We start from the raw sequence: 26752 nt of genomic DNA on the forward strand, positions 1-26752 counted from the left end.
TAAGGAAAAGCCAGGGAACAATGAACCAGTGAGTCTGAAATCGATGGTGGGCAAATTGTTGGTGGGAATCCCGAGGGACAGGGTTTACATGTATTTGGAAAGGCAAGGACTGATTAGGGATAGTCAACATGGCATTGTGTATGGCAAATCAAGTATCATGAACTTGATTGAGTTTTTTGAAGATGTAACCAAGAGGATTGATGAGGGCAGAGAGGTGGATATGATCTATATGGACTTCAGTAAGGCATTCGGCAAGGTTCCCCATGGGAGACTGCTGAGCAAAGTTAGATCTCTTGGAATACTGGGAGAACTAGCCATTTGGATACAGAATTGGCTCGAAGGTAGAAGACAGATGGTGGTGGTGGATCGGGAGAACGTTGTGAAACTTGAAAGGGCTCAGAAAAGATTTACAAGGATGGTACCAGGGTTGGAGGATTTGAGCTATAGGGAGAGGTTGAATAGGCTGGGGTTGTTTTCCCTGGAGCATTGGAGGTTGAGGGGTGACCAATAGAGGTTTATAAAATCATGAAAGGCATGGATAGGGGGTAAATAGGTAAGGTCTTTTCTCTGGGGTGGGGGAGTCCAGAACTAGAGGGCATAGATTTAGGGTGAGAGGGGAAAAATATAAAAGGGACCTAAGTTGTAACCATTTCAGAGGGTGGTGCGTGTGTGGAATAAGCTGCCAGAGGAAGTGGTGGAGGCTGGTACAATTACAGCATTTAAAAGGCATCTGGATGGGTATAAGAATAGGAAGGGTTTGGAGGGATATGGGCCGGGTGCTGGCAGGTGGGACTAGATTGGGTTGGGATATCTGATCAGCATGGATGAGTTGGACCAAAAGGTCTGTTTCTGTGCTGTACATCTCTATGACTCTAAATGGCCAACTGACCATGCTCAAGACTGATATTGAACAGTGCCATTGCCAGAGTGTGCTGGAAAACGCAGACTGAAGGCTGTCTGACAGAGGATTATTTCTCCAAGTTTTTTGGGACACAACCATTAGGCTGAAGCACATCCAATGTGTTTGTCAGGAACATTGTAGGAATATGATATGGGTGTGAGTTTGATTTAGCACAGTGCTGTACAATACCACGCCCACCCCCTCGACTGATGACTTCTGACAACCAGTACAATCTGCCTAGCTTTATGTCTGCTCTAAAAGACAAGGCAGGATAGAAGGACTGTGAGCTGAGAGGGAATAGCCCAAAAAGGCAAGACATGTGCTGTAGGCATCCAAGAATGTGAAAAGTCAGTGAGTGTCAAGAGGGCAAATAAGTCTTGTGATGCAGCCTAGCACAACCCATGAAGTGAGTGCCTATCTCAACATGCAAAGCATTTTTCAGCAGCATTCCATTGAAAGGTGCCCATGCATCTGAACTACAGCATTGTGTGGAGACGTATGTTCTGTAGATTTCCATGATGATGTGGTGAGGCAGCTAAATGTCCGATGCTAACAATGTTTATGGGTGGCAGGCTAGGGTGGGTATGAGGTGTGGTATGAGGTGGTATGGGTTGTTGTCATCTGTGGAGAGTGCCATGAGATATTGGTTACTGTTATTCAAGGTGGGAAGCCAGAGGACCAGGTGGTGAACTGGATTTGCCAGCTTACACCTTCACGATGGAATTGTCACAGTCCGGTTTCTATCCAGCAGGCGGGGGGAATGGAAAACTTCATTTCAATGAGGTGAGATTAGCTAATATCGAGATGTTATTCCATGCATATGGGTACAAAGAAGCCTCTCGTTGCTCCCTAGCAAGACTCTCAAGTTGCTGTTCAGCATTTGGTTGGAGAATGGGACATTTTGATCTCAATATTGAGAATCTCATTACTCTGATTTCACCAGATTTACTTGCCCACATTGTCAAAGGGATAAAAACACTCTGCCCAGGGTGTTTGAGTTTCTGAACTTTCTCCCTCTCTTTCTATCTCTCTCTCTCTCTCCACCCCCACCCCGCTCCCTATCAATTCCTTGCTATCATGTGTATAAAACACTATTATATTTATTAACTACTCTGTGGCAATTCACTGATAATTTTAAGTCATAACACAACACTTTCTTGGTTCTGTGATAGTTAATTATGGACTTGAAGGACAAGGGCCAATATTTCATACAGAACGAAAAGAGCAGGAAAAAGGACAAGATTAATCAGGCACTTTAGAAAATGGTTCTATATTCTTGCAATATTCTAAATAGCTTCACAGCCAATGAATTGCTTTTGAAATATACTCACTGTTGCTTCATGAGAAATGCAATAGTTATTTTGTGCGCAGCAAGACAAAATAAAAACCACTGTTAAGTGACCAGGTAATCGATTTTGATACAATGTAATATTAAATTTGAATGCACAGGCAGCTTAAAGATTATGAAGTATGGATTCTTTTTTCCACTGGTATTGTGTCATCAAAATATGAAGGGATATTAAGGTTAAACAAGGGAGACACTATACATATACTGAAACAAAGATAACAAAATCCTGAAACAAAAACAGAAATTGCTGGAGAATCTCAGCATGTCTGGCAGCTTCTGTGAAGAGCAAGCAGAGTTCATGCTTCAAGTTAAGTTGATCCTTTCTGAAGACCTTTACCTTTCTTACCATTTTAAAGAAGGGTCACAAGACCCGAAATGTTAAACGTGTTTTCTGTCCACAGAAGATGCCATACACTGTGTTTACACTGAATTTTATAGTTTACATGTATTGGAGGAAACCCATCAGCTCTCTGGTCCATGAAATCTCTTTCTTCCAAAAACATCATTTCTTCCAGAGGAGATCCATTTCGCTGCCCTAATTTCACTGCTTGACACCCCCCCTCACCATCGCCACCTGCTGCTGGAGGTTCCATTACAATAAGTTGGCCAAAAGAACTTGTAAATTTTCCAGTCTTCATTAAAGTGCAGCCATGGTATCTTTGATATCAGTGCCACAGATAGAAAGGGCCTTGGCTACAAGTTCAAATAACAGCACAACTAATGATGTGGCATTAAGGGAGTGCTGCATTGCATATCAGCATCAATTATTCAACTCTCAATCAAGACTCAACTTGTGGAGTAGGTCCAAAACCCGTAATCTGAGTCTATACTGCTACCAACAGAGTCAGGTTTGTACAAGTACTGATTGGGTGAATCTGAAGATGAGTATTGACATTACTGAGATTGCACTATTACCTCATGTCTGCTCTACAATTGTAATATATTACACTGACAGAAATCTCTATCCTTTCTGGGCCTTGAGAAGCAAGAAGCCATTTAAAGAAAATTTAGACCACTCCCCCACATCCAAAACATGCACACATACACACAGACACTTCCAACCTGCCCTGTCTTGGGTTAATCCTTCCTAAATGATGTACATGGGTGCTAGAGTGTGACCACCTCTTACACTCCTGCCTGCTTGCTGGCCAATTGGCCTTTCTTTCCAGTTTCAGGTGGGAACTAGAAAGCACCTATGGGATGTTAAATCTTCTCCAAGTTAAAATCTTATCTCAGCACAGTATGTATGTAAAGGTAGGCAGAGTTGTGGTGCAATGGTTAGCATCCCTGCTTTAGAAGCTCCAAGTTCAAGTCCTGCTCCAGGCCATGAAGGACAAGAAAGGTGTTTTTTAATATGACAAACAGGTTGAGTATCAACTTGCAAAGCCTTCCAGCATTTGCCAATAGCAAGTGGTAAGTATAGGAGAGACTCCTGATCCATCGTCTGCAAAAGACAATAGCAAACCACGCAAGTACCTTTGCCAGACATAATTATAGGCTAATACAGAATTCTATGGTTACCATGGTGCCTTCAGGGTATCTGAGAGAAAAGAAGAATATCGGGAGGTAAAAGAATGTATAGCATGCAACATTTGAAGTTTGGGAAAAAGGCAAAATCATGCAGAAAGGTGCCTTACATTATCCTAGACTTATAAATGTATGAACTCTGAAATGGCTACAACATAAATGGCTCTGACATTGAGCAGATGGTGAAGTTGTTTATTTTCTTTAGCACAGATGATAATCCATTGTTGCCTTGGGTCTACCCTACTGACTGAAATTGTAGAACATAGCACTAATGCAAAACACCATTTGACCCAAATGTTCATTTCTGGCAACAGGTTTCTAGTTAAATATCATCGCAGGCTAACTCGCAGGGAACGTGTTTCCTATGTACATTTCAGTGAATATTTGTCAATCCTGAACAAAATCGAAACAATATATGAAAAAATCCCATGAATTTTGCAATCTGTTACTTCATGTACAAATATGACGCATTCTGGACCAAAATATAAGTGTATGTATTGCTCCCTGTGATTGGGTTTCCATTGTAATGTCAGGTCAACAAAAGGAACATTCACTTCAGGCAAACATTATCGATGTTTTGGTTGCATGTTAGACTGCAAGCCTTTCGTTTCCTTACCCTGTGACCAGTGTCCCTCAGTCAGTGCTTTGACAGATATGAGAAATTAGGCATGATGGGAGCAAGCTTCAGTAGAGAGGTCAAGTAGAGAGGCCATCTTCAAAAATCTGAAAACCAGAGCCTTCCCTCACTGCATTTCGCCCAGAGATTAGCACTTAGCACAAAAGCTCCACAAATTAAAGATCTTGATTTTTTTTTTAGTAACCTTAAATTTGCATTATTTTATAGCTGATACACGTTTTCATTAAATGTACTCCACAAACTTATTTTAGATATTGAGAAAATGATGTATTAAGAAAGCTGAATAAAATACAAAGTATAGTCTCCTATTTCATTCTTTATCAAGACTATGAGTGCAGAAATTCCTCTGAATAATATCTACATGATACAACTGAAACAATACTCTAATCATCCAAAACACCTCTCCTTCAATGGAGTCCAACAGTTATTATTGGTTAGGTATTGCAATTATTTGTTTCTCAATAACTTCTGCCAGCAGAATTTACTACTGTAATCTCAGAAAGGAAGTAAATACTGATAGAACATAAGGATGGTACAACCTGAAAGAACGAAAGTACTACACTATGGCAGACTAAACAGGTCTGATCTACTGATATAAAAAACAGAAGTAGCTGGAAAAACACAGCAGGTCTGACAGCATCTGTGGAGAGAATTCAGAGTTACTGTTTTGGGTCCAGTGACCCTTCCTCAGAATGGATATTTTTGATATTTCTGATATTATTGTCTAATATTCCTCTCTCTGCTATTTTAGCAGTGAGAGTAACCCATTTAAAGTAAATGATTTGACACTTACCTCTTACTAATAGATCTACAGTCAGATGTTGCACTCACACTGTAGGGATAAATTAAGCATGTAAGTGACATTGAGTCAGTATTTTAGGATTTGTGAAAATTGGATTGTGTTGCTTATTCATAGTGTGATTTTTCCCATGTTCGATCTGGAAGTGTGCATTTACCATTGCAGTGGAAGACATGAATCTTCAGTAGCCTCCAAGTAGCTACAGTCAATATTTAAATGGATGTGTCAACTCAGAGATGAATAGATTCTTGTAAGAAGTAAATGATCTTAGTCCCAGTTTTCTCATACTTCCAGTATGAGGGATTAGTGATGGTGATACAGTGGAAAATAACGAGTGTAAGGTGTATTAACCAATAGTGAAGGCAGGAAACAGAAGTGATGAAGTGGTGCAGAGCCCACACTTCCGGCTTGATGACTGGTGGTTTGGAAGTGCTGTTGCATAAAATGAATGTGAAGGGGATTGCCTTGCTGGAAAGTCCCTAAAGAGTAAACATTTAATTTGTAACTAGTGGCCTGGGTTAGACTTGTACAGAACCTGCAGGATTGGGGCTTTAGTATAGAATTTTAAGGAAACTTCCATTGTAAAACTACCCAAGACACCAATTGACTGATGTCCAACTTGACCCGCCACATCTCATCATCTCTCAATTTTGTTTCAAACTTCCCATGCAAAATGTTTAAGGAACTTTATTTCACTGCTTTTCTGTGCCATACTCCACAAAACTACACCTTTTGCCAGTACCTTTTGAGTATTAATATCTTCAAATATGAACTCACTGTGACCTGTCCACTTGCATAATGTTGAGTTAGTCATTGCCATGCAATGTACTGTATGAGCGCTGTAGGTGACTTTGAGAAATGTGGTAATGCTGCTACATTGGACAATAAATTGTCACTACAACTTCAGAATGGAGAGCAAAGGGACGTGCTTGTCATGCTGACCAATATGAACGTACAAAATAGGAGCAGAAGTAGAGCATTTAACCCATCGAGCCTGCTCCACCAATCAATGAGATCATGACTCATCTGTTTCTTTAGAATCCCACATTCCCAGCTACCCAAAATAACCCTTGATTCCCCAGCCTTAACGAAGGTCTATCTCCTTACGTCTAAAAATATATAATGACCACCACCTCCACTGGTGTTTGAGGTACGGAGTTCGAAAGTTGCAAAACCCTCAGATAAAAGATTTCTACTCATCCCTGTCCTGAAAGGATAAACCCTAAATTGTCAACAGTGCCCATTAGTTGTGGACCTATCCATAAGGGGAAAAGCCCTTTCCATGTTACTTTGTCAAGACCACAAATGATCTTGACTTCAATCAAGTCACCCTTTCCTCTTCTAAATTCCAATGGTAATAAGCCCAGCCTGTCCAACCTACGCTCGAGCCAACTCAATTACACCAGGTAATAATCTAGAAAACCTCGTCTGAATCACAACCAACCATATTTCCTACACTAAATGAGGAGTCAAAAAAACTGCACACAATATCCAAGGTGTGGTCTCATCAATGCCTTGTATAACTGAAGCAAAATATCCTTTCTTTTTTGTGCAGTACTGCTGTAATGAAGGATAGCGTCCCATTAACGTTTTTTGATTACGTGCCATACCTGCATATTAATATTTTTGTGACTCGTGGGTCAGAGTGCCTGAATCCCATTGAATCTGACAAAAAGATATGAGTTTAGGAATATACAAGCCTGCTTCTCCATTTCACAAGATCACGGCTGATCTGCTTCTAACCTCAACTCCATGTGACAGCCTTTCTCCTCTTTACTACCAAAATTCCAACCACCTTAAAAATATTAAAACAAGAAAAGGATTCTACTTCCATTGCCTTTGTTGAACAAATTTCGAAGACTCACAATCCTCGACTCTGACAGGAAATATTTCTCCTCATCCCTGCCTTACAATGGCTATCCCTTTTTTTTGAAACAATGAATCCTCATTTTTGATTCTCCCACAGGAAACATTCTTTCCACAGCCACTGTATCAGGATGCCTCAGGATCTTTTATGATCTCTTAAGTGATATCAGCAACCTGTAATACAATTTTACTGCAACTTTTAGGCTGTAGCTGCACCTGGGTTCCAAACAGCTGCAGCCATTGTCTGATACCTGACATGAGCTGCATCCTCTGTGAGAGGGCTGGGGAAATCCCATGTTGAAGATATTAGCAGCTTTTTATCTGTCAAGAGTTAATTGAATGAAGCGTCATTGTGCTCTAAACAGACAAGGTGAGACAGATTCATAAAATGGCCAGTAAAAGTGTTCACCAGAGTACGCCAAAAATTAGTCTGGGTAAATACCAACTCTTGAATGGATTTATACTCTACCCAAGCAACATTAGCCTACCATCGTCCTAGAGTCAGAGAATCATGGAGTCATACAGCATGCAAACAGATCCTTCAGTCCAACTCGTCTATCCTGACCCAGTTTCCAAAACTAAAGAGGTCCCGCTTTCCTGCATTTGGCCCATGTTCCTCCAATCCTTTCCTATTCATGTACCTATCCAAATGTCTTTTAAACATTGTAATTGTACCTGCAGCTATCACTTCCTCTCCTGAGTTACTTTGGAAGCAGACTGAGCCAAAAACTCAGATGCACACTGTAAACTTTTGCTATAAATTCTGTGTCTTACAATCTTATTCTTCACAACCACTTGATGAAGGAGCAGCTTCGAAAGTTAGTGCTCCCAAATGAACCTGTTGGACTATAACCTGGTGTTGGTGATTGTTTTAACACTGAAACGTGTTAGCATAGATCACATAGTGTTAATTATTAAAATAAATACACCAATGAACTTTAATATTGATTCTGATCTGTTATTATTACATCCAATACATTTACAAAGCAATTACTGCTATTGCAGTTTCCACCCAAAAGTTATTAAGGACAGCTTTGATTTGTTCACAAAAAGGCCAATTAACATCAACATAAGAGCAGACCTCATTTGAATAACCCAGATTTGAGATTCCTTTTTGCAATATAAAAAAAAACTAATACAATTGGAAATAATAATTTATATGTTCTTCTGTCATACACTATTATTTGCTTTACGCTTTAATAGAAATATGCTGTGAATCGCAGGACTGATGTCTTTCATTGTCCTTTGCTTTAATGCTCTGCTTGAAGCATTTTAATGCATTGCATTTGAAAAATAGCAATTTTAATCACAATACATATCATATAATTGGTGTAAGAGGACTCATAACATTAGCATAATTTCATTTTCACACAATGTGACATTTCAAACAAATTAATTAACACCACGCAAGTCATATTCTCCATATATATATTAGGGAAAATCAAGCACAAGAGAATTAAAGAGTGCAGAAAGAATGTTCCAGAGGTGGAGATGCTGGGGTGAGTAGGAGGATTTCTTTCTACGAATTATGTCCCCACATCTACCATCTTCTGAAGCAGAGTTCCAAAGTTGCACAAAGGTCTGAGAGAAAAGGTAAATCTCAGCTCTGCCCACTGAGAATAGTTGAAGTGCAGATAGATGTAGTTAATGAAAACCTAAATAAGTGTAAGAGAGAGAAGAGAATTGAGGATGTTATGAACGCTGTGAAAATGGGCAACTTTCACCATTTGACTTTAATACCTGAGACTTTCATTCAACAAAAACTTTTAAAAAGGAAATTGCTGACTTAAAGTGGCTGCTGTGATCACTTGGCAACCCAAGCTGTAGTGATTGGAACAAGAATAGCCAGGTGGACCTCATAGAATTGGATCAGGCTGTTAACCTGATCCAATTAGGGAGCCCTAGCTGACAAATAGCTGGGCTAGCTGGGCCAGTGTCAGGTACTGTGCATATGTAAATAAAGGGTGACTTGGTGACAGGACACCGGCTTTTTTGGAGTTAGTTCACAAGCAGCCTGCAAAACTGGCTGCCTCAGAAATATCATTTTTATCAAAAAGCCCTGACATTCTGTCAGGTGACAAGAAAATTTCCTCCCTTGTTTTACTCATTCTTGCATAAGACCTGTACATATTGGGAGAAGAAAGGGTGTCCACAGCTTGGAATGATACAATGAGACAAGCAACAGATTCTACAAAGGGATGTTATGTAGACAGTAGTCTTCAAGCAAAAAGTAGAAGAAGTGGCATACTGGACTCAATTTGTTAATTCCGTTTCTGTCACTTCAGATGCTGCCAGACCCATTGAGTTTGTCCAGCACTTTTTTGTTTCTACATATATCTGACATGGCTTCTCCTTTCTTCCTGCTCAGCTTTCAGTCATTCCTCTCATGGCTCCCTGAAATTCTTTACTGTGTATCAGCCATCACTCAGTTGATAACACTCTCACCTCTGAGTCAGAATATCTCCCATACAGAATTGATAGTGAGGGTTGGGTATACCACCATGCTGTATATGCTATGAGCAATATCTTCTAGTAATGTATTTCTCCTGGGTCTGAATGTTCCATTGTGAATGAGGACAGCCACTTCCTGGTCGAACTCAAAAGGTTTACTGCAGTAATGTAGATTATTGCATCTGTGCAACTATATGTTACACAGTAAGATATACTCAATCGCAGAGACTGTTAGGAAGAGGTGGTCTTGGGTTTGATTTCTTCAAGTTACTTTGTGACCCTTTTCACCAATCCTCTAGAACATCATCACAAGATATTAACACTTTCAGACTCATATACCACAAAACATTTCATCTAATTCAGTCACCTTCCGGCTCCAAGCTCACTTTCTCTGAGAGCAGAAGATTCTACCCCATTCATCACAACTGGTGGTAAAGCAGTTTGGGACGCCTTAAGTAAAAGTTATCAAACAAATGCAAGTATTTATTTCTTTTGTTTGCAGTGCCATCCTCTTTCTCATCCATCTGTGCTCTTTGTGCCTGTTCAATGTAGTACTGGTGAATTTTCTAAATGTATCTTTCTCTTTGAAGTCATCTCACAGTACATTTACTCCAGAGGTTTAGAGTTGGACAAAGTGGTTTCACTTCATAGTGATGCTCAACAAATGCAATACTACTTGTGTATACAGGCCCATGCTGACTTGAATGCTGAAGCATTCTATTGTCAGGCCTAGCGGTAACTCCAGATTTAGGTTTCAATCACATTATTACAAGGGGTGGTCTTGAAGGAAATGTTTGAGGCGCAGGCTTGTTATATTCCCATCACAATAGAGAGGTAAGCAAGCAAAACCAGGGCTCCCTGAATGATGAGAGAAATGGAGAACATAATGAAAGAGAAAATGAGAGTGCATGCCAGCTGAAATTCTTCAAGTGCAAACTACATCAAATCCAATGGGTTAGATTTTTCGATAACAACAGCATTGAATTGTGAGGTATCTGCCACTGTTTCACTCTAGCCTATATTGAGATGTTGCTGTGTGTAGAGGTGTTATAATTACTTTGGATGCTTAAGCTTCCAATGGACTGATTTGAGATGCAAATGTAGCCTGAAGATACCAGAAATAATCCAGTGGCATGTTCATGCATTTTGGCATATCCTAGTGATGTGATCAGGCAGCCATATATAATTTATTTTTTTTCTAACTGTACTGTCAGTGCAAAACGTCAGAGTGAAATTATAATAGAGTGCACATTGAATGTTCCTGCTCCTTTCCTTGTGATGGGTGCATGACTCTGTTTCTGTTTATTTGGATGAATCATCTACAGATATGTTAATATAAATGGTCTGGCCTTTAGAAGCAATTATTTCTGAATGTTTTTACCTAAAGACAATGAATTTAGTTCTGAATTATGAATTTATATGTAAATTTATGGAACATGAACACAAGGTTACCATAAATATTACCAATACTTCTTTATATTTATATAAGCCAATATAATGCAGAAATATAATTTTATTTTGTGTGGAATATTTGCTTATTAAATAAACAAGGTCTTTTCCCTGGCGTGGGGGAGTCCAGAACCGGAGGGCATAGGTTTAAGGTGAGAGGGGAAAGATATCTTAAAAATGGGGCAACGTTTTCACACAGAGGGTGGTACGTGTGTGTGGAATAAACTGCCAGAGGAAGTGGTGCAATTGTAACATTTAAAAGGCATCTGGACAGGTATATGAATAGGAAGGGTTTGGAGGGATATGGGCCGGGTACTGGCAGGTGGGATTAGATTGGTTGGGATATCTGGTAGTCTTGGACAAGTTGGACCAAAGGATCTGTTTCCATGCTGTACATCTCTATGACTCTATGATTCATTGTTAGATCATACTGTAATGTTATATATTATGTAATTACATTATGTTGTATATGTAAGGAATCTTTTTTAGTTATGTCCCTAATTTTCTCAAAATTCTGAAAGCAAGGTGTAATCTGCATTCTGTGTTAATGGGAAGCTTTTGTCATTTAGCACAGCTTCTTTCCTGAAACAGGTTTAGATTAGTAATAGAGAAAAGCAAGAAACAATCGGTAGTGGAAAGAAAACAACAAATGCTGGAGATCACAGCGGGTCAGACAGAATCCATGGAGAGAGAGCAAGCTAACGTTTCAAGTCTAGATGACTCTTCATCAGACCTGAAGTGAAGTGTGAGGAGACAGCATGAATGCTATAGTTTTGGAGTTAAAAATCACACAACACCAGGTTATAGTCCAACAGGTTTAATTGGAAGCACACTAACCTTCGGAGCGACGCTTCTTTATCAGGTGATAGGAGCTCCTGATGAAGGAGCGTCGCTCCAAAAGCTAGTGCTTCCAATTAAACCTGTTGGACTATAACCTGGTGTTGTGTGATTTTTAACTTTGTACACCCCAGTCCAACACTGGCATCTCCAAATCATAGTTTTGGAGAACCAACTTCTATTTCTTCCCCTTCCTGTAGCTTGTTACATTCTATTATCATGACTGCTCCTTCCTCTCCCCCGCCCCCCCGCCATCACAGTGGGACTGTCTGTCCTTTCCGTTCTGACAGTTCACCACACCATCATTCTGACCTACCTGCCGAAGCGCAACCCACCTAGATCCATTCCCCTACATTTAACCCTTCACCAACACTACGGGCAATTTAGCATGGCCAATTCACCTGACATGCACATTTTTGGACTGTGGGAGGAAACCGGAGCACCCGGAGAAAACCCACGCAGACGCGGGGAGAATTGCAAACTCCACACAGTCAGTCGCCTGAGGCGGGAATTGAACCCAGGTCTCTGGCGCTGTGAGGCAGCAGTGCTAACCACTGCGCCACCGTGCCACCCTCATGCTGTCCCCTCACACATCACTTCAGCTCTGATGAAGAGTAATCTAATTTGGAAACATTAGCTTGCTCGCTCTCCGTGGATGCCACCTGACCCGCTGTGATCCCCAGCATTTGTTGGTTGCATTACAGATTCCAGCATCTGCAGTATTCTGCTCCTAAATCTAAATAGGGTGCCTAGTTTGAAAGAGGGTTAGCATCAGTCGAGTGAGGGGATCCTAGCCAAGGTAAAATAAACTGACTGGCAAAACTGTGATGGAACAATGGGTGATCTTGATGGACGCGTTTGAGGCACAGGCTTGGTACATTCCTTTAAAGGTAAAAGATAAGGCATTCAGAATCTGTGGATGATGAGGGAAGTAGAGAATATAATTAAAGAGTAAAAGAGCGTGCATGTCAGCTGAATTCTTCAAGCACAAACTCGATCAAATACAATGGATTAGATTTTCCATTGTCGAATTGTGAGGAATCTGCCAGTGCTGCACTCTAGCTCACATTGGAAGTACTGTTGTGTGAATAGATACCGTAATTGCTCTGGACTGATTTGAGCTGCAAATATCACACATTAACTCAGTGTTCGACACTTGAGCTAGATACCCACTGCTTCCCCAGATAATGACCATTGAAATCTTACCCTGTTGAATCTCTTGCGTAACTCAGCAATTAATAGCGTAACTCAGCCGTACCACCCTAACTGCTCCCAAATCGTACTCCTTAATCCAACTAACTACTCCCCAATCCAATTAACCATCTCCCTCACTCACCACTGGCATAATTACCCAGTCCCCTGACCTAATTGCACAACCTTTGACTAGTCCTCACACACTCACCCAGCGATCTAATCAGTCAATCACCCATTTACTCACCCATTCATCCATCCACTCACCCATCCACTTACTCATTCACTGAAAATCCTTAAGATCTCTAAACATTCCCCCGAATATAGCAGCTGATGTAGAGCTCTGAAGAGGTCATGCTGGACTTGAACCGTTAATTTGGTTTCTCGTGCCATAGCTTGCTGCCAGACCTGCTGAGCTTCTCTAGGTATTTTCTACGTTTTTATCACTATAAAAGTACTTTGTCTTTCTTTTATTTCCATAAGCTGTCATTCTGTGTCCGCATAATGAGGAACATGGAGAAAACAGGCTTGAAGCTCAGATTTAAAAATAAGGGGCTGCATGCAATGCCAAATATCATCTCTGCTTTCTTTTGGTTCAAAGTATTTATCAGCTTTTACCAAGATTTGAAGAAACTGGGAGACAGAGAAGCAAAAGGCATTGCAGTAAGATATGTACCCTGAGTGTGTGACCAGAGCTTCTCTCCACCCACTGTTTGACATCTGGTATTAGATAAATACGAGGTGAAGAATAAGAAAAATAATTGGCAACTCGTCAAAATGTGGCCAATTCTCTGCAGCCTGTTTCTTGGCTGATGACTGTAAGTTAAATTAACAGCTGATTTCTTTTCTCTCTCGGCCAAGGTCATTTGGTGTGATTGCCAACTCAACTATCTCCACGTCAGTCAGATCCGCTAAGTCAGGGCCATGAAGCCTCTGGGATTCTCTGGGTGTTTACGGTTCTGTTCCACATTAGCTAATGCACTTTGCAACTGAGATTTGCCAGGGCAAATGAATAACTTTTATTATGTGGTCATGCAATCGGTATTTGGTGAGCTCAATCAAGCGACTTCATTTTGAATAATGTTGCAGAGCAGCGTACATGACTTCAGGATGCAATTACATCCACACAGCTCTCACATTCAGATTCCTTCTTGACAAGTCCAGCAACATGAAAACTCTATGAAGGCAAAGAATTGTTTTGTAAAATTCGCCTTTGCGTTTTAGTCTTCAGAGCAGTTGCACCTTGGAAGGAAGTAAACAATACAGACACCTATTAACTGTACCAGCCCGAGGTGAAGATAGCTATTGCCTTCAAAGATGCATATACATTCTTAGTTTGATCAGAGAGAAGTGTGTTGCTGATGGAAGAATCGATTTCATTTAGAAGGCTCATCAGCGGAGCTTTTCAAGCTGACAGTCAATTGCAATGTCCAATAAAACTCAGCAATGAATGCTTTGTGTCTCCTGAATGGTCTTGAGATTGGAAAACGAACACTGTAAGGAAAGAAAGGAGGTGCTTTTGTGAATATCGTTTTGTTGGGGAGAACAGCATTAGCTGTCAGGTTGAAAACAGTCCAGAAACACAGAGGGGAGATTGGAATTGTCATTACATAAAAGACTGATTAATTAAGGCTTATCTGTTCCTTTTGTTGGTTTGCTGTAGACCTTGATTAATAACAGACAAGTAATGGGCTGTAATCAAAATGGATTAGGTGGAAAATTGCTGGAGCAAGGAATTAGATAACATGTGTGCTCAAGAGCCTTTCCTGACCTTGAACTGATTGGAGTCCATTTAAACACTGAAACATTTATCAAAGTGATCTATCTGTCGTAATCTATGCCCCTGGGAAACCTTACGCAGCCCATTCTATTGTGTCTTTCCAGTTGTATTTTCTATTGTAAAATACAGAGGAATCTATATTTTGAAGAGAGTTTAAGAAAAATGTCCTTTAAATTGCCATTGTAACATACCTGTACAGTTTAGAAAGTCCAGAATTTAATTGGTTTGGGCAAGATGTTGCAGATAGCACAATCTCATCAAAATCTCAACACAAAGGTGACAAGGTGATACATGAGGCTTCGCACACTGCTTAAAATATTGGAAATAAAGCTTGTAAAACATAATGTTACTCAAAGTCCTCTGTTCAGCCAGCATCAGAGGTATCTAGATTTTCACCAGTGGGGAAATGTAATGTTTTGCTTGCATGTAACAACATCAGTACAATCAGTGCTTTGTCAATATTCAGGTCGCTTACATTACCAAATCAATAGTCATTGTGTTATTATCCAATCCATAAATTTGGATTCCTACCCCCTCATTGCATTTTACTGCCTCCAACACTCTTGGGCAATTTTTTTTCTGATTGAAAGCAGATAGGTTGTAAATAGGAGCTTTCACCTGTGGGAATTTAGTGAGCTGTGGTGAGGAATCTACATAAAATACCTATCGTTTGAAATCCCATCAATTATATAAGAATTATGTTTTAATCTGTAGGTGTCAGTTCTCTGTTTTTCATTACTTACCAGCAATGGAATCAAGTTTGCTAAAGATATTTGTCATATAGTAGTTCAGACTATTGATTTAAATATTTTAGATGATTTTGACACTTTTCTTTAGCTTTAGAACTACTTTAAGCACAGTCTTATGCAAGCCATATATTATTCTGATAGTTGCTTCAACAGTGACCACATTTCAAAAGTATTTCATTGGTTGTAAGGTACTTGAAGACATCTTTTTTCTGGGATCATAAAAGGCACTTCAGTAGAGAATCAAAGACTCACACAATTCAGAAGGAGGCCATTCGATCCATCATATTCCTACCAGTAGTATAAATCCAAACTCTTTCAGAGATGTGATCTATATGGACTTCAGTAAGGCGTTTGACAAGGTTCCCCATAGGAGACTGATTAGCAAGGTTAGATCTCTTGGAATACAGGGAGAACTAGCCATTTGGATACAGAACTGGCTCAAAGGTAGAAGACAGAGGGTGGTGGTGGAGGGTTGTTTTTCAGACTGGAGGCCTGTGACCAGTGGAATGCCACAAGGATCGGTGCTGGGTCCTCTACTTTTTGTCATTTACATAAATGATTTGGATGCGAGTATAAGAGGTACAGGTAGTAAGTTTGCTAATGACACCAAAATTGGGGGTGTAGTGGACAGCAAAGAGGGTTACCTCAGATTACAGCAGGATCTTGACCAGATGGGCCAATGGGCTGAGAAGTGGCAGATGGAGTTTAATTCAGATAACTGCGAGGTGCTGCATTTTGGGAAAGCAAATCTTAGCAGGACTTATACACTTAATGGTAAGGTCCTAGGGAGTGTTGTTGAACAAAGAGACCTTGGAGTGCAGGTTCATGGCTCCTTGAAAGTGGAGTTGCAGGTAGATAGGATAGTGAAGAAGGTGTTTGGTATGCTTTCCTTTATTGGTCAGAGTATTGAGTACAGGAGTTGAGAGGTCATGTTGCAGCTGTACAGGTCATTGGTTAGGCCATTTGGAATATTGCATGCAATTCTGGTCTCCTTCCTATCGGAGAGATGTTGTGAAACTTGAAAGGGTTCAGAAAAGATTTACAAGGATGTTGTCAGGGTTGGAGGATTTGAGTGATAGGCAGAGGCTGAACAGGCTGGGGCTGTTTTCCCTAGAGTGTTGGAGGCTGAGAGGTGACCTTATAGAGGTTTACAAAATTATGAGGGGCATGGATAGGATAAATAGACAAAGTCTTTTCCCTGGGGTCGGGAGTCCAGAACTAGAGAGCATAGATTTAGGGTGAGAGGGGAAAGATAGAAAAGAGACCTGAGGGGCAACTTTTTCACACAGAGAGTGGTACGGGTATGGAATGAGCTGCCAGAGGAAGTGGTGGAGGCTGGTACAATTGCAACATTTAAGAGGAAGGGTTTGGAGGGATATGGGCCGGGTGCCAGCAGGTGGAATTAGATTGGATTGGGATATCTGGTCGGCATGGACAGGTTGGACCAAAGGGTCTGTTTCCATGCTGTACATCTCTATGAGTCTATGACTCTATGAGCTGTCTTCAGAGAGTAAGGTGGAAAAACAGTAGCCAGACCATGCAAAGTCATTTTGACAAAACTCATTATACATGTGAATATGGGACTTTATAGTTGGAAAAGACTTTGTGCAAAAGATATAAAATCATGACAGCAGAAAGTCCAGTTGTGCAAATAAGTTGTGCATAAAGATATAAGACTTTTGAAGATTGCAAAATGATAATTGCTTTCAGTAAATTTTTATCAACAATAGTAGAAAACCCTACACTTAAGAGACATTCTTTACCCTGACTTGCACTTTTAATATCCTTAATCTATGCTAAATTTGCTTTAGTTAAGAAGCTGATTGGCAGGTGAAATACTGAGCAGGATCTCAGCATCTGTGCAAGGAGAGAAGAAAGTGTGTGGCTAATGCCACAGGCCACATCTTGCCCAACTCCCAGTTTAGGCAGACATCTCTGAATGGGCACCCTTTTAATGGTGCTTTATTAATAAAGTAAACACAGAAAGTGTCTAGCAACATCTGTAGAGTGCGAATATAGTTAACATTTCCAGTCCCATGATTCTTCTTTGGAACTGATATAAGGTTTGTTTGCAATTACTGAAAGGTTTTTGACTTGTCACAATGTGTGAGTTGTTCTCAATGGGCTGGAAGTTTACTTCAAGTGTTTTGCCAGACGAGATTCATGGTTCCCTGTTTGCCATACTTGGAGTGACTTTTCTCACAAAACCTTCTGCTCTTCACCTCATTAATTACACAATCAGGCCCATGGGGGATTAATGTGGCTGGAGGGGCAGAAGCACTGAATACTGCAGGGATTTTCTGGCATATGTGCCTCTGTTGTCTTATTTAAAACACAGGTGCATGACAGATTTTTAAAAAAGATTAGCTCCTGGGGATGTGGGTGTCGCTGGTTGGGTCAGCCTTTATCGCCCATCCTTAGCTGCCCTTTAGGAGATGGTGGTGAGTTGCCTGCTCGAACCACAGCAGTTCTTAAACCGCTACATGTGCTGTAGGTTTGATCCACCAGGCCATTAGGGAGGAATTCCAGTGGCAGTGAAGGAACGGTGAGATATTTCCAAATTGGATTTGCAAGGCAGGATCTGCCCCTCAGGCTGGAGTGCTCTCAATCAGGCCATGACCCATCAGAAAGGAGAACTCAGTCACTGCTTTGGGGACAGTGACCTGTCAGTAAAGCTCGACAGAGCAGTGATGATGCAATCCTTTTTGTCCAGTTGATTATCACAGGGCACCAGACCATAGTAGGTTGAGTCAAACAGGACATCCAGCATTGACCAGGGTGAAGGTCAATGAACTTCTGCAGCCTGAAAGGGTAAAAGTACTTCCATCTTATCTCTGCTACCTCACACTCATTCTAACTCTGCCATTGCATACACATCTCACCCAGGTTCATTGACTACAACTCTTGGTATTGCACACATCAAGCTCACTCAACAGTTCTCACCCACATCGTACTCCCAAACTGCCAATTCTTCCTCACCTCGCCCACTTCCCACTAACTCACTGGGAATAATTTATCACCTCTCTTGTTCCTGCATTATCACTAACTGCTCTCCACTTCCATCATACTCCTTTTATCTCATTGGAGGAAAGATGTACTCATGAGTGGATCAAGAGGGGCAAGTAAGGGTCTGGGGAGGGAGGGGACAGGGTGCAGTAGTTGATATCAAGCTCTCCACTCCCAAAAAACATGTTGCATTTAGCCTGATAAGAGACCGCTCGTGTGGGAATATAGATACCCCAAAGGCTAGCCAACTCTGTGAGCTTCATTGTGCTGTGCTCAGTTCCACATGCCCCTCTAAGGAGGAAGCCATTCAATATTCGAAGGATGAACCAGCAAGGCTTTCACCTGTAGCCCCCACTGTCTCATCTCAGTGAGTTCTCTTTCTGCATTAGACTGAGGAGCACAACATCTGAGCACGTCACTGATTCATCTCTGTAACGAGTCAAGGAAGAAATACCCAGGTCCTTGATGCTCAGAGACCAGGGGGCCTGCTCAGCCCTAGGCAGAAGATGCATCAGTGATTAATGACCTAGTGAAACTGAACAGACAGGCACAGAAACAGCAGGGAGGGTTTGTCAGGGGCAGTCAGAATGGAGGAGTCCTCCAGTGTTATAAGTACAGCAAACTTTATTTTTACCCGTTACCCACTTGATAGATTGTATTTAAGGCAAAGTTTCATTACTTAAGTGATTTATGCTGTAAATAAAATATGACACTGATGTCTATCCCTCCCCCCGCCACCCCGGCATTACATTTCTATTACTTAGTGTGTGTCTTCACATTGATTATGTCGACCCCTTGATTAACTGGTACATTTGATCAATAGGAACACTCCTGGTTCCTTAGGTACCGGTTATAAAAGATTTGCTGTACCGTCTTCCCTCTGGCATGTGTGTGTTTGGATATCTCCCTGGGCACATTGGCAATCATCATAGAGACCCAGGTCCAACACTCTCAATGTCTGACAGATATATGCATGGACCTGCACTCTATCACTCTAGCTATTGATTCTCATCAACAACAGCAAAGCCAAAGGGGAGCAAATGATCTTGACCTTGTTCAGGGTATCCCTTCTTCTCAGACAGTTAGAGTGGTGTCAGCAGGCACCCATAGTGAAGAGGTGTGACACTCAGGACCCCCAGAAGCTTCATCTCAGGACACTGTACATGTGACTCACCCCTGAACTTTCCCCTGTCTGAGATTCCAGAGCCTGCGGACAATGAGGGTGAGTTGTCATCAGCCATGTTTTGAAGGGATATTCCTTGTGTCCCAGCAGACATCCCCATATGGCTCAAGGGCATGGAAGGAGGCAAGGACCTGTTCTCCAATATGTAAGGGTCAGAGCAGCTCTCAGGATATTCAGCGCAGACAGACCTTCAGAATTAGGCATCAGTGATCAGAAGGAAGTCACACATAGATGGAGTGAACACTGCATTCCCAAGTAATGTGGGTATAGGCAATAGCACCTTGCATCTGGACCAATCCAATAACGGTGGAGAATCCCAATGCCTGAACTGCTTCATTGACCTTACCATAAGAGAAGAGCTGTGCCCTTGAGAAAATGGCATCAGTATATCCTGTGGGTGTTTTAGAATAAAGCTTGGGAGATATAGTCCGCAGTTGCTCCTGGGAACAGGCCACTAGCACGAAATTCAAGGCAGTTGTGACCTTGATGATCATTGGGTTGGCCACGTGGCTATTCTTATTGGTGCATGCACTGTGTTTCCTAGTGCTGTATAAAACTGATAGCGAGGTCTGTTGATGGTGCATTCCCATCCCCCCGTCAATGATGTCACTTCACCTTCTGCCACCTCCTCTAGAAGCTATGCAGCAACTACTCAGGGTTACTATTCTTGCTGATGAAGATGTAATCTCAGTCTCCTTCTTTGTTGTCTTTGGAATTTTGCCAAAGCCGCAATGACTCCAACCATGGCAATCTTCAAGTGAGATCCACAAGCAGATAGTCTGTTGGGAATGTCAGAGAGATAAAACAATTTTATTGAGGGAAATTCTGAGCCCTCACATTCCCCACTCTGAAGACTCATGTCTGGCCCTCACATAGTGTGACATGAGGCTTCCCCAGGAGGTCATTGTCTCTCCTTAATAAGGTATGTGAACTTATCCAATTGGATGTTACACAAGCAAAGTTTTAATGCTACTCCGGGAGTAGAATTCTACCAGTAAGCTAAAGAAAAAGTTGTCTTCCACATCACAGACCCTGTCCGTGGATAATAATAGTTTAGTATGCGAATCTGAGAGCTGCGTTTGCTTCTAGTGTTTACTGTGTAATATGATCGTGAAATGGAGCATTCAGGTTCCACTTTTAAGTACATTATTTCTTTATAGATGCTTAGTTGACATGACAAGGAGGCAATTAGTGCACACAATGTAATGGCCATGATTTCATGAGGCTGTAATATCTAACATGCATTCTTGGACATGCAAGGAAATGCAAATTGAAGCCGGATGGGTGGCATTACTGGAGGGATGGTTACTGCAATTTCCCCAAGCAAAGCCTCTAGCTTTTTTTCACTTCCCCTTCCCCCAGTGAGAAAACAGTAACTTCCTTTGCCCATTTTGCATGCAATGCCAAACATCCGGCCTGGAACATCAATTTTCCTGCTCCTTGGATGCTGCCTGCCCTGCTGTGCTTTTCCAGCAAAACACTCTCACTTCTGGATTTATCACTCAGTTGATTTTTGATCCAGCATGACAATATTCCATCTTCATTTCAATGTAAGTGGCTTGTCTCAAATGACTGGAGTGATAGACTCTGCCTCTGTCATCCCAAACCCAACTCCATCCCATCCTTCCTGTTTCCTATTGTATTGTTGTCACTGTAACTTCTCCGGCTTTTCAGTCTTTCCCATTTCTATTACAGTCCTTTATTGATTTAATAATCAAAGCATCCATTTTACCCCAAGAGCCCATGAGTTTGGAAATTCTCATGTCCTTGTTGGCTCCACACCCACTCCATGTGGACGCGAGAGATAATGTGACCTCTTTAAAATTCCCCTTCTGGGACCTGCATTCCCCTCCCATTTGCCATGCGGTCCCACCTACTATCTTCAATTGCCCCCTATCACTGTCACCGTTCCCTCAGTGACTCAGTCCAATGAAACCCATCCCTAGAATTGCCTGCTTTCCTGGAGACTCCACGGATTGCCTCTTCACCATTATTGACCAAAAACCCAGGACTGACTGTAGTCCATCCCTTGGAGTGACTTGGCAGGACATTCTACGAACTCTACCTGGAATCCTTGGACTAGTTGTACTTGGACATTCAGGACTGACCTTGGCCCAATCCTTAGACTGCATGGACACTGATCCTTGGACTCCGATAGGACAATGGGCCTGACTGAGTATGGTCAACCCTTGACAGCTCAGTGCTCCTTTCCATTAGATGCTGCCCACCTCTCCTCCTGTGCTTTAAAGCAATGCAAGTCACCGAGACCAGCGGCCTGGAAGATCCAATGTGCTAAGAAAGCAATAAAAAGCACATAACAGCCGGCAACCTGTAAGTGAATATTGTGTGTGTGTGTGAGACTGAATATTAGGGTCAACAAGAAGTCTTTCATCCAAAGTCTTTTATCAAGCGAGGTGTTACCTTATCAGTTTTTCAAGTTAAAATAGTTAGGTGCTTGTTTATGCCCAGTACAGACTCAATTGGCTGAAGTTTCTTTTTCTGAGCTGTTGACCTCTAATACTCTGTGACTTTATGATTCATATAATGTCAATGCACCTATTTTACTTGAAATTTATATGTGTTTCCCTTGATTCTGCTCTGTAGCTCACCAACTGGCCAACATAACCTCTTCAATAGTCACTGTAATTCTCTGAACATCTATCATAATGTTTGGCTTTTCAGGTAACAACCTTGACTGATCCAAACTTACTGATTAATTCCCATATATCTCCACTCATCTACCATAGCCTCCTAATTATTCACAACTCTCTAAGACTTTGTGGTAATGTTCCAATCCTTCTGTACCTCATATTCCCTCACTGGGACATTTCTGGGGAAAAGAAATGTGTATGTTACATTTTCTGTGTTCAGATGAAGTTATGACAAATAATTGCGAGAGCGCTCATCCTAACTGAAATTCTTGCCATGTTTTGTATGTTTGTGTTGACTTTCAATATCCTACCTTGCCCGACTACTGTGTGGTGCTCAGAGTGTGAAAATGAAGTAATCCTCTTAACCTGTGTGAGTGGTTCAAATACAGAAAATGCTGGAATTGCTCAGCAGGCTAGGCACTATCTGTGGAGAGAGAAATGGAGTTAACGTTTCAAGTCAGTGATCCTTCATTGAAACTGCTGAGCTGAGTTCTGTTTTTCAAAAGAAATAGAAGAATGTGATGACCAATCCATGATTTAATTTATACCATAATTGAGACCAAGTGGTGTCCTACTCAACAGGTAGTGCGTGCTAAGGGATGTGCTTTATTTCAAAAGAGATTTTGTATGTTAATGGTAGTTACATTTTCATGTACTCAAGGCAAAAGCATTGGCAGAAGATCAAATCCATACTGAGACGTCAACTTACATGTCAATGTTGAAGATTGAATTCACAGTCAGTAACTTTCTGATATACAGAGGCCGTAGGCAAGGTGTCTCACCATCAGCATGTAATTGGAAGAATTTTCCAAGTACTTAATGCTTAAGGTAATGCTTGTTACGGGTATAGATAAGAAACGATTCATTTTGGCTCCAAGCTATTTGTTCACATTCTGTTACTCAGCTTCTTTGATAAGTGTTTCTGATTCTTTAGTTACATTCTATTTGCAAACTCTCACTGACGAGATTCCTTAATCAGATTCAAACATGGAAATGAAACAAGGAGTGATTATTTTTGTACACCGTTTCAGTATTTGAATATATTGGAAAGTAATTTTCACTGAGGCCACATCTGCCAATTTAGGTGGGGGTAGAAGGTCTCACGACACTGTTTTGAGAGCACAGGACATATCATTGTGTCCCGGCCAAAATTTATCCCTTAATCACTATAGCAAGATTAAACAAATTATCTGGTCATTATAACATTAATTGGTTGGCTGCGTATAAATGGGATGCCACATTTCTGATCTGACCATTGTGACAATGCATCAAAAGTATTTAATTGGCTATAAATACTTTGAGACGTCTACCGGTCTAGTGTGCTATCTCAATGCAAGTTTTTTTTTCCCTTCATTACAACCTCGCACAAAACCACTGTCCTCAAATCCCCCATTTTCCCCCCTATTCAGTATATAGGACTCACATGGAATCATGGATTAAATCAATGCAAGACAGTTACCTGTACAATCACTGATGGGATTTGTATAAATCCCAGGAAAGGATTTTGTCCTTGCAGTCAGTTTCAGAACTACTGTTCAGTAAACTTACAGTCAAATGTAAGGGGCTCTTCTTGGAACCTTTACATCAGGAAGTGATTCATATTGGTAAAGCGTTACCTCCTGAGGGATAACCACAACAAATGTATAAAGCATCAATATCCTAGTGATTAACAGATGAAAACTGTTGCCATTGTTTGCGAAAGCTCTAACTGTTTCTTTTGTCATTTGATGCTTCATATTCTTAATCTTTTGTATCCACATTATTCCACACTCTTGTTTCTAACTCACCGTTTTCAATTTATAATAGATTTCAATCCTAGCATGACTATAGGCACCTCTCTGTGACCCTTTGATACTTGTTGAGTGAATGATGTTTTATAATGTCTCATAAGCTTTTGAGATGACAAACGGCTTTTAACACCTTTGCTGAACTGTTTTGAAAAGATAAGGACTGCAAATGTCATTCATCACCAGACAATGAGAAATGCGTGGGATAATTCCTTCACCATATAGGATTCGGTGTTATGACAACAGGACTGAACGTTTACTGAGATCTGGGGATAGCAAATTAACTGCCATTGAAACAATCATTTTGCTCACCCTCATTTTCATTCTAAGCCATTAAAGTGCAGTCAAAATAAATCATATTCATCACCTTCCCTGCCTGGTGTGTAATCAATGGGTGTTGATTGGGACTGTCCTATTAGTAAATAGTAAGGAAGGTGAACTAGCCTGGTGCTTGTTGTTTTCTATTGCTATTTTTATCAAACTTACAAAATTCTCCACTACTTGTGTTTTTGTCACAGTGGCACATCAAGCTACCAGTCCTACAGGAACACTGAAAGGAGAAGTGAATCATCGATTGCAGGTCCAGTGGTGCAGGCCCCAGGTAGAAATGGATGCAGCAAGAGCAAGGAAAGTAAGCATCAAAATCACCACAGACTGCGCAGGTATGAGCTTTCTTTTTAAAGCTTCCATTGCTTCATTCATTATTGATATCAGATTTACAAAAGAAGCAAAGGTGATATGAGCAAAACTTTTGCACTCAACAAATCGTTAGAGTTTGGAATACACTGCCTGGGAGTGCGATGGAGGTAGGTTCAATTGAGGCATTCAAGAGGGAAATGGACAATGATTTGGATAAAAATAATGTACAAGGGTATGTGGGGAAAGTGCGAAGTAATGATGCTCATTTGAAGAGCTGGAGGAAGCACAATGGGTCAAATAGTCTCACTTTGCACTAAGATCTCTGTGATTCAGTAATTAATATGTAGCAATCTCCTCTTCTTGCCACCTGATCAGTGGCAAAAGCAACACCATCAAGAATAAGGATAAGGATGAAATCATTGTGAATTCTCGACTCTAGGTCAATCTGAGCTCAGTAAACAGAAGTAGAGCGGTAGATGTGATCTATATGGACTTCAGTAAGGTGTTTGACAAGGTTCCCCATGGGAGACTGATTAACGAGGTTAGATCTCATGGAATACAGGTAGACCTAGCCATTTGGGTACAGAACTGGCTCAAAAGTAGAAGACAGAGGGTGGTGGTGGAGGGTTGTTTTTCAGACTGGAGGCCTGTGACCAGTGGAGTGCCACAAGGTTCGGTGCTGGGTTCTCTACTTTTTGTCATTTACATAAATGATTTGGATGCAAGCATAAGAGGTACAGTTGTAAGTTTGCAGATGACGTTTAATTCAGATAAATGTGAGGTGCTGCATCTTGGGAAAGCAAATCTTAGCAGGACTTATACACTTAACGGTAAGGTCCTGGGGAGTGTTGCTGAACAAAGAGACCTTGGAGTGCAGGTTCATAGCTCCTTGAAAGTGGAGTCACAGGTAGATAGGATAGTGAAGAAGGTGTTTTGTATGCTTTCCTTTATTGGTCAGAGTATTGAGTACAGGAGTTGGGAGGTCATGTTGCAGCTGTACAGGACATTGGTTAGGTCATTGTTGGAATATTGCGTGCAATTCTGGTTTCCCTCCTATCGGAAAGATGTTGTGAAACTTGAAAGGGTTCAGAAAAGATTTACAAGAATGTTGCCAGGGTTGGAGGAATTGAGCTATAGGGAGAGGCTGAACAGACTGGGGCTGTTTTCCCTGGAACGTCAGAGGCTGAGAGGTGACCTTATAGATGTTTACAAAATTATGAGGGGCATGGATAGAATAAATGGACAAAGTCTTTTCCCTGGGTTCGGGGAGTTCAGAACTAGAGGGCATAGGTTTAGGGTGAGAAGGAAAAGATATAAGGTTAAGTGGAGGTGAGAAGGAAGAGACCTAAGGGGCAACCTTTTCACACAGAGGGTGGTACGTGTATGGAATGAGCTGCCAGAGGATGTGTTGGAGGCTGGTACAATTGCAACATTTAAGAGGCATTTTGATGAGTATATGCATAGGAAGAGTTTGGAGGGATATAGGCTGGGTGTTGGCAGGTGGGACTAGATTGGGTTGGGATATCTGGTTGGCATGGACGGGTTGGATCGAGTCAGTTTCCATGCTTTACATCTCTATGACTCTATTAGACAACATTAAACTACTGAACATCAAAAATTCTTCAGGTTGCTTAATCTTCTGTTTACTTCATTTACTTTTCTTTCCAATTAGATCCTTTTCTTTGACTTTTTCTAATAGCTTGCATCATTCTGTAAAACCTACTCTACGTGTTTGCATTCTTTGAATTTTAATTTCCTTTTACACACGTTAAGATTTTTCAGCGTCTCCTCTGTCTTGCCATCAGTTTTGATTTACTAGCCAATGTTCTTGCTCGGCCCTCCTGAAGTTATTAGCTGTAGACCATGTTGAATACTGTGGTGGCTTGTGGTTGAGTGGGTGCTATCATCAATCTTATGTTCTTAGCCTCAGCATAGGAAGTATTTAATTGAG

The 26752-nt window shown here is 41.1% G+C and overlaps 1 protein-coding gene across 2 annotated transcripts in view; it reads left to right on the plus strand.

The window, feature by feature from the left end:
• The window catches only part of srrm4 (serine/arginine repetitive matrix 4), a 388479-nt gene that overhangs the window by 267018 nt on the left and 94709 nt on the right, over positions 1-26752 (plus strand). For both annotated transcript variants that reach the window (XM_043715885.1, XM_043715886.1), the window contains exon 2: positions 24681-24824. In XM_043715885.1, the coding sequence (XP_043571820.1) occupies positions 24681-24824 (144 nt within the window). The remainder of the gene's footprint in view (positions 1-24680; positions 24825-26752) is intronic.

The sequence above is a fragment of the Chiloscyllium plagiosum genome, chromosome 25 (assembly GCF_004010195.1).
Source record: "Chiloscyllium plagiosum isolate BGI_BamShark_2017 chromosome 25, ASM401019v2, whole genome shotgun sequence".
NCBI classification, from domain to species: Eukaryota; Metazoa; Chordata; class Chondrichthyes; order Orectolobiformes; family Hemiscylliidae; genus Chiloscyllium; species Chiloscyllium plagiosum.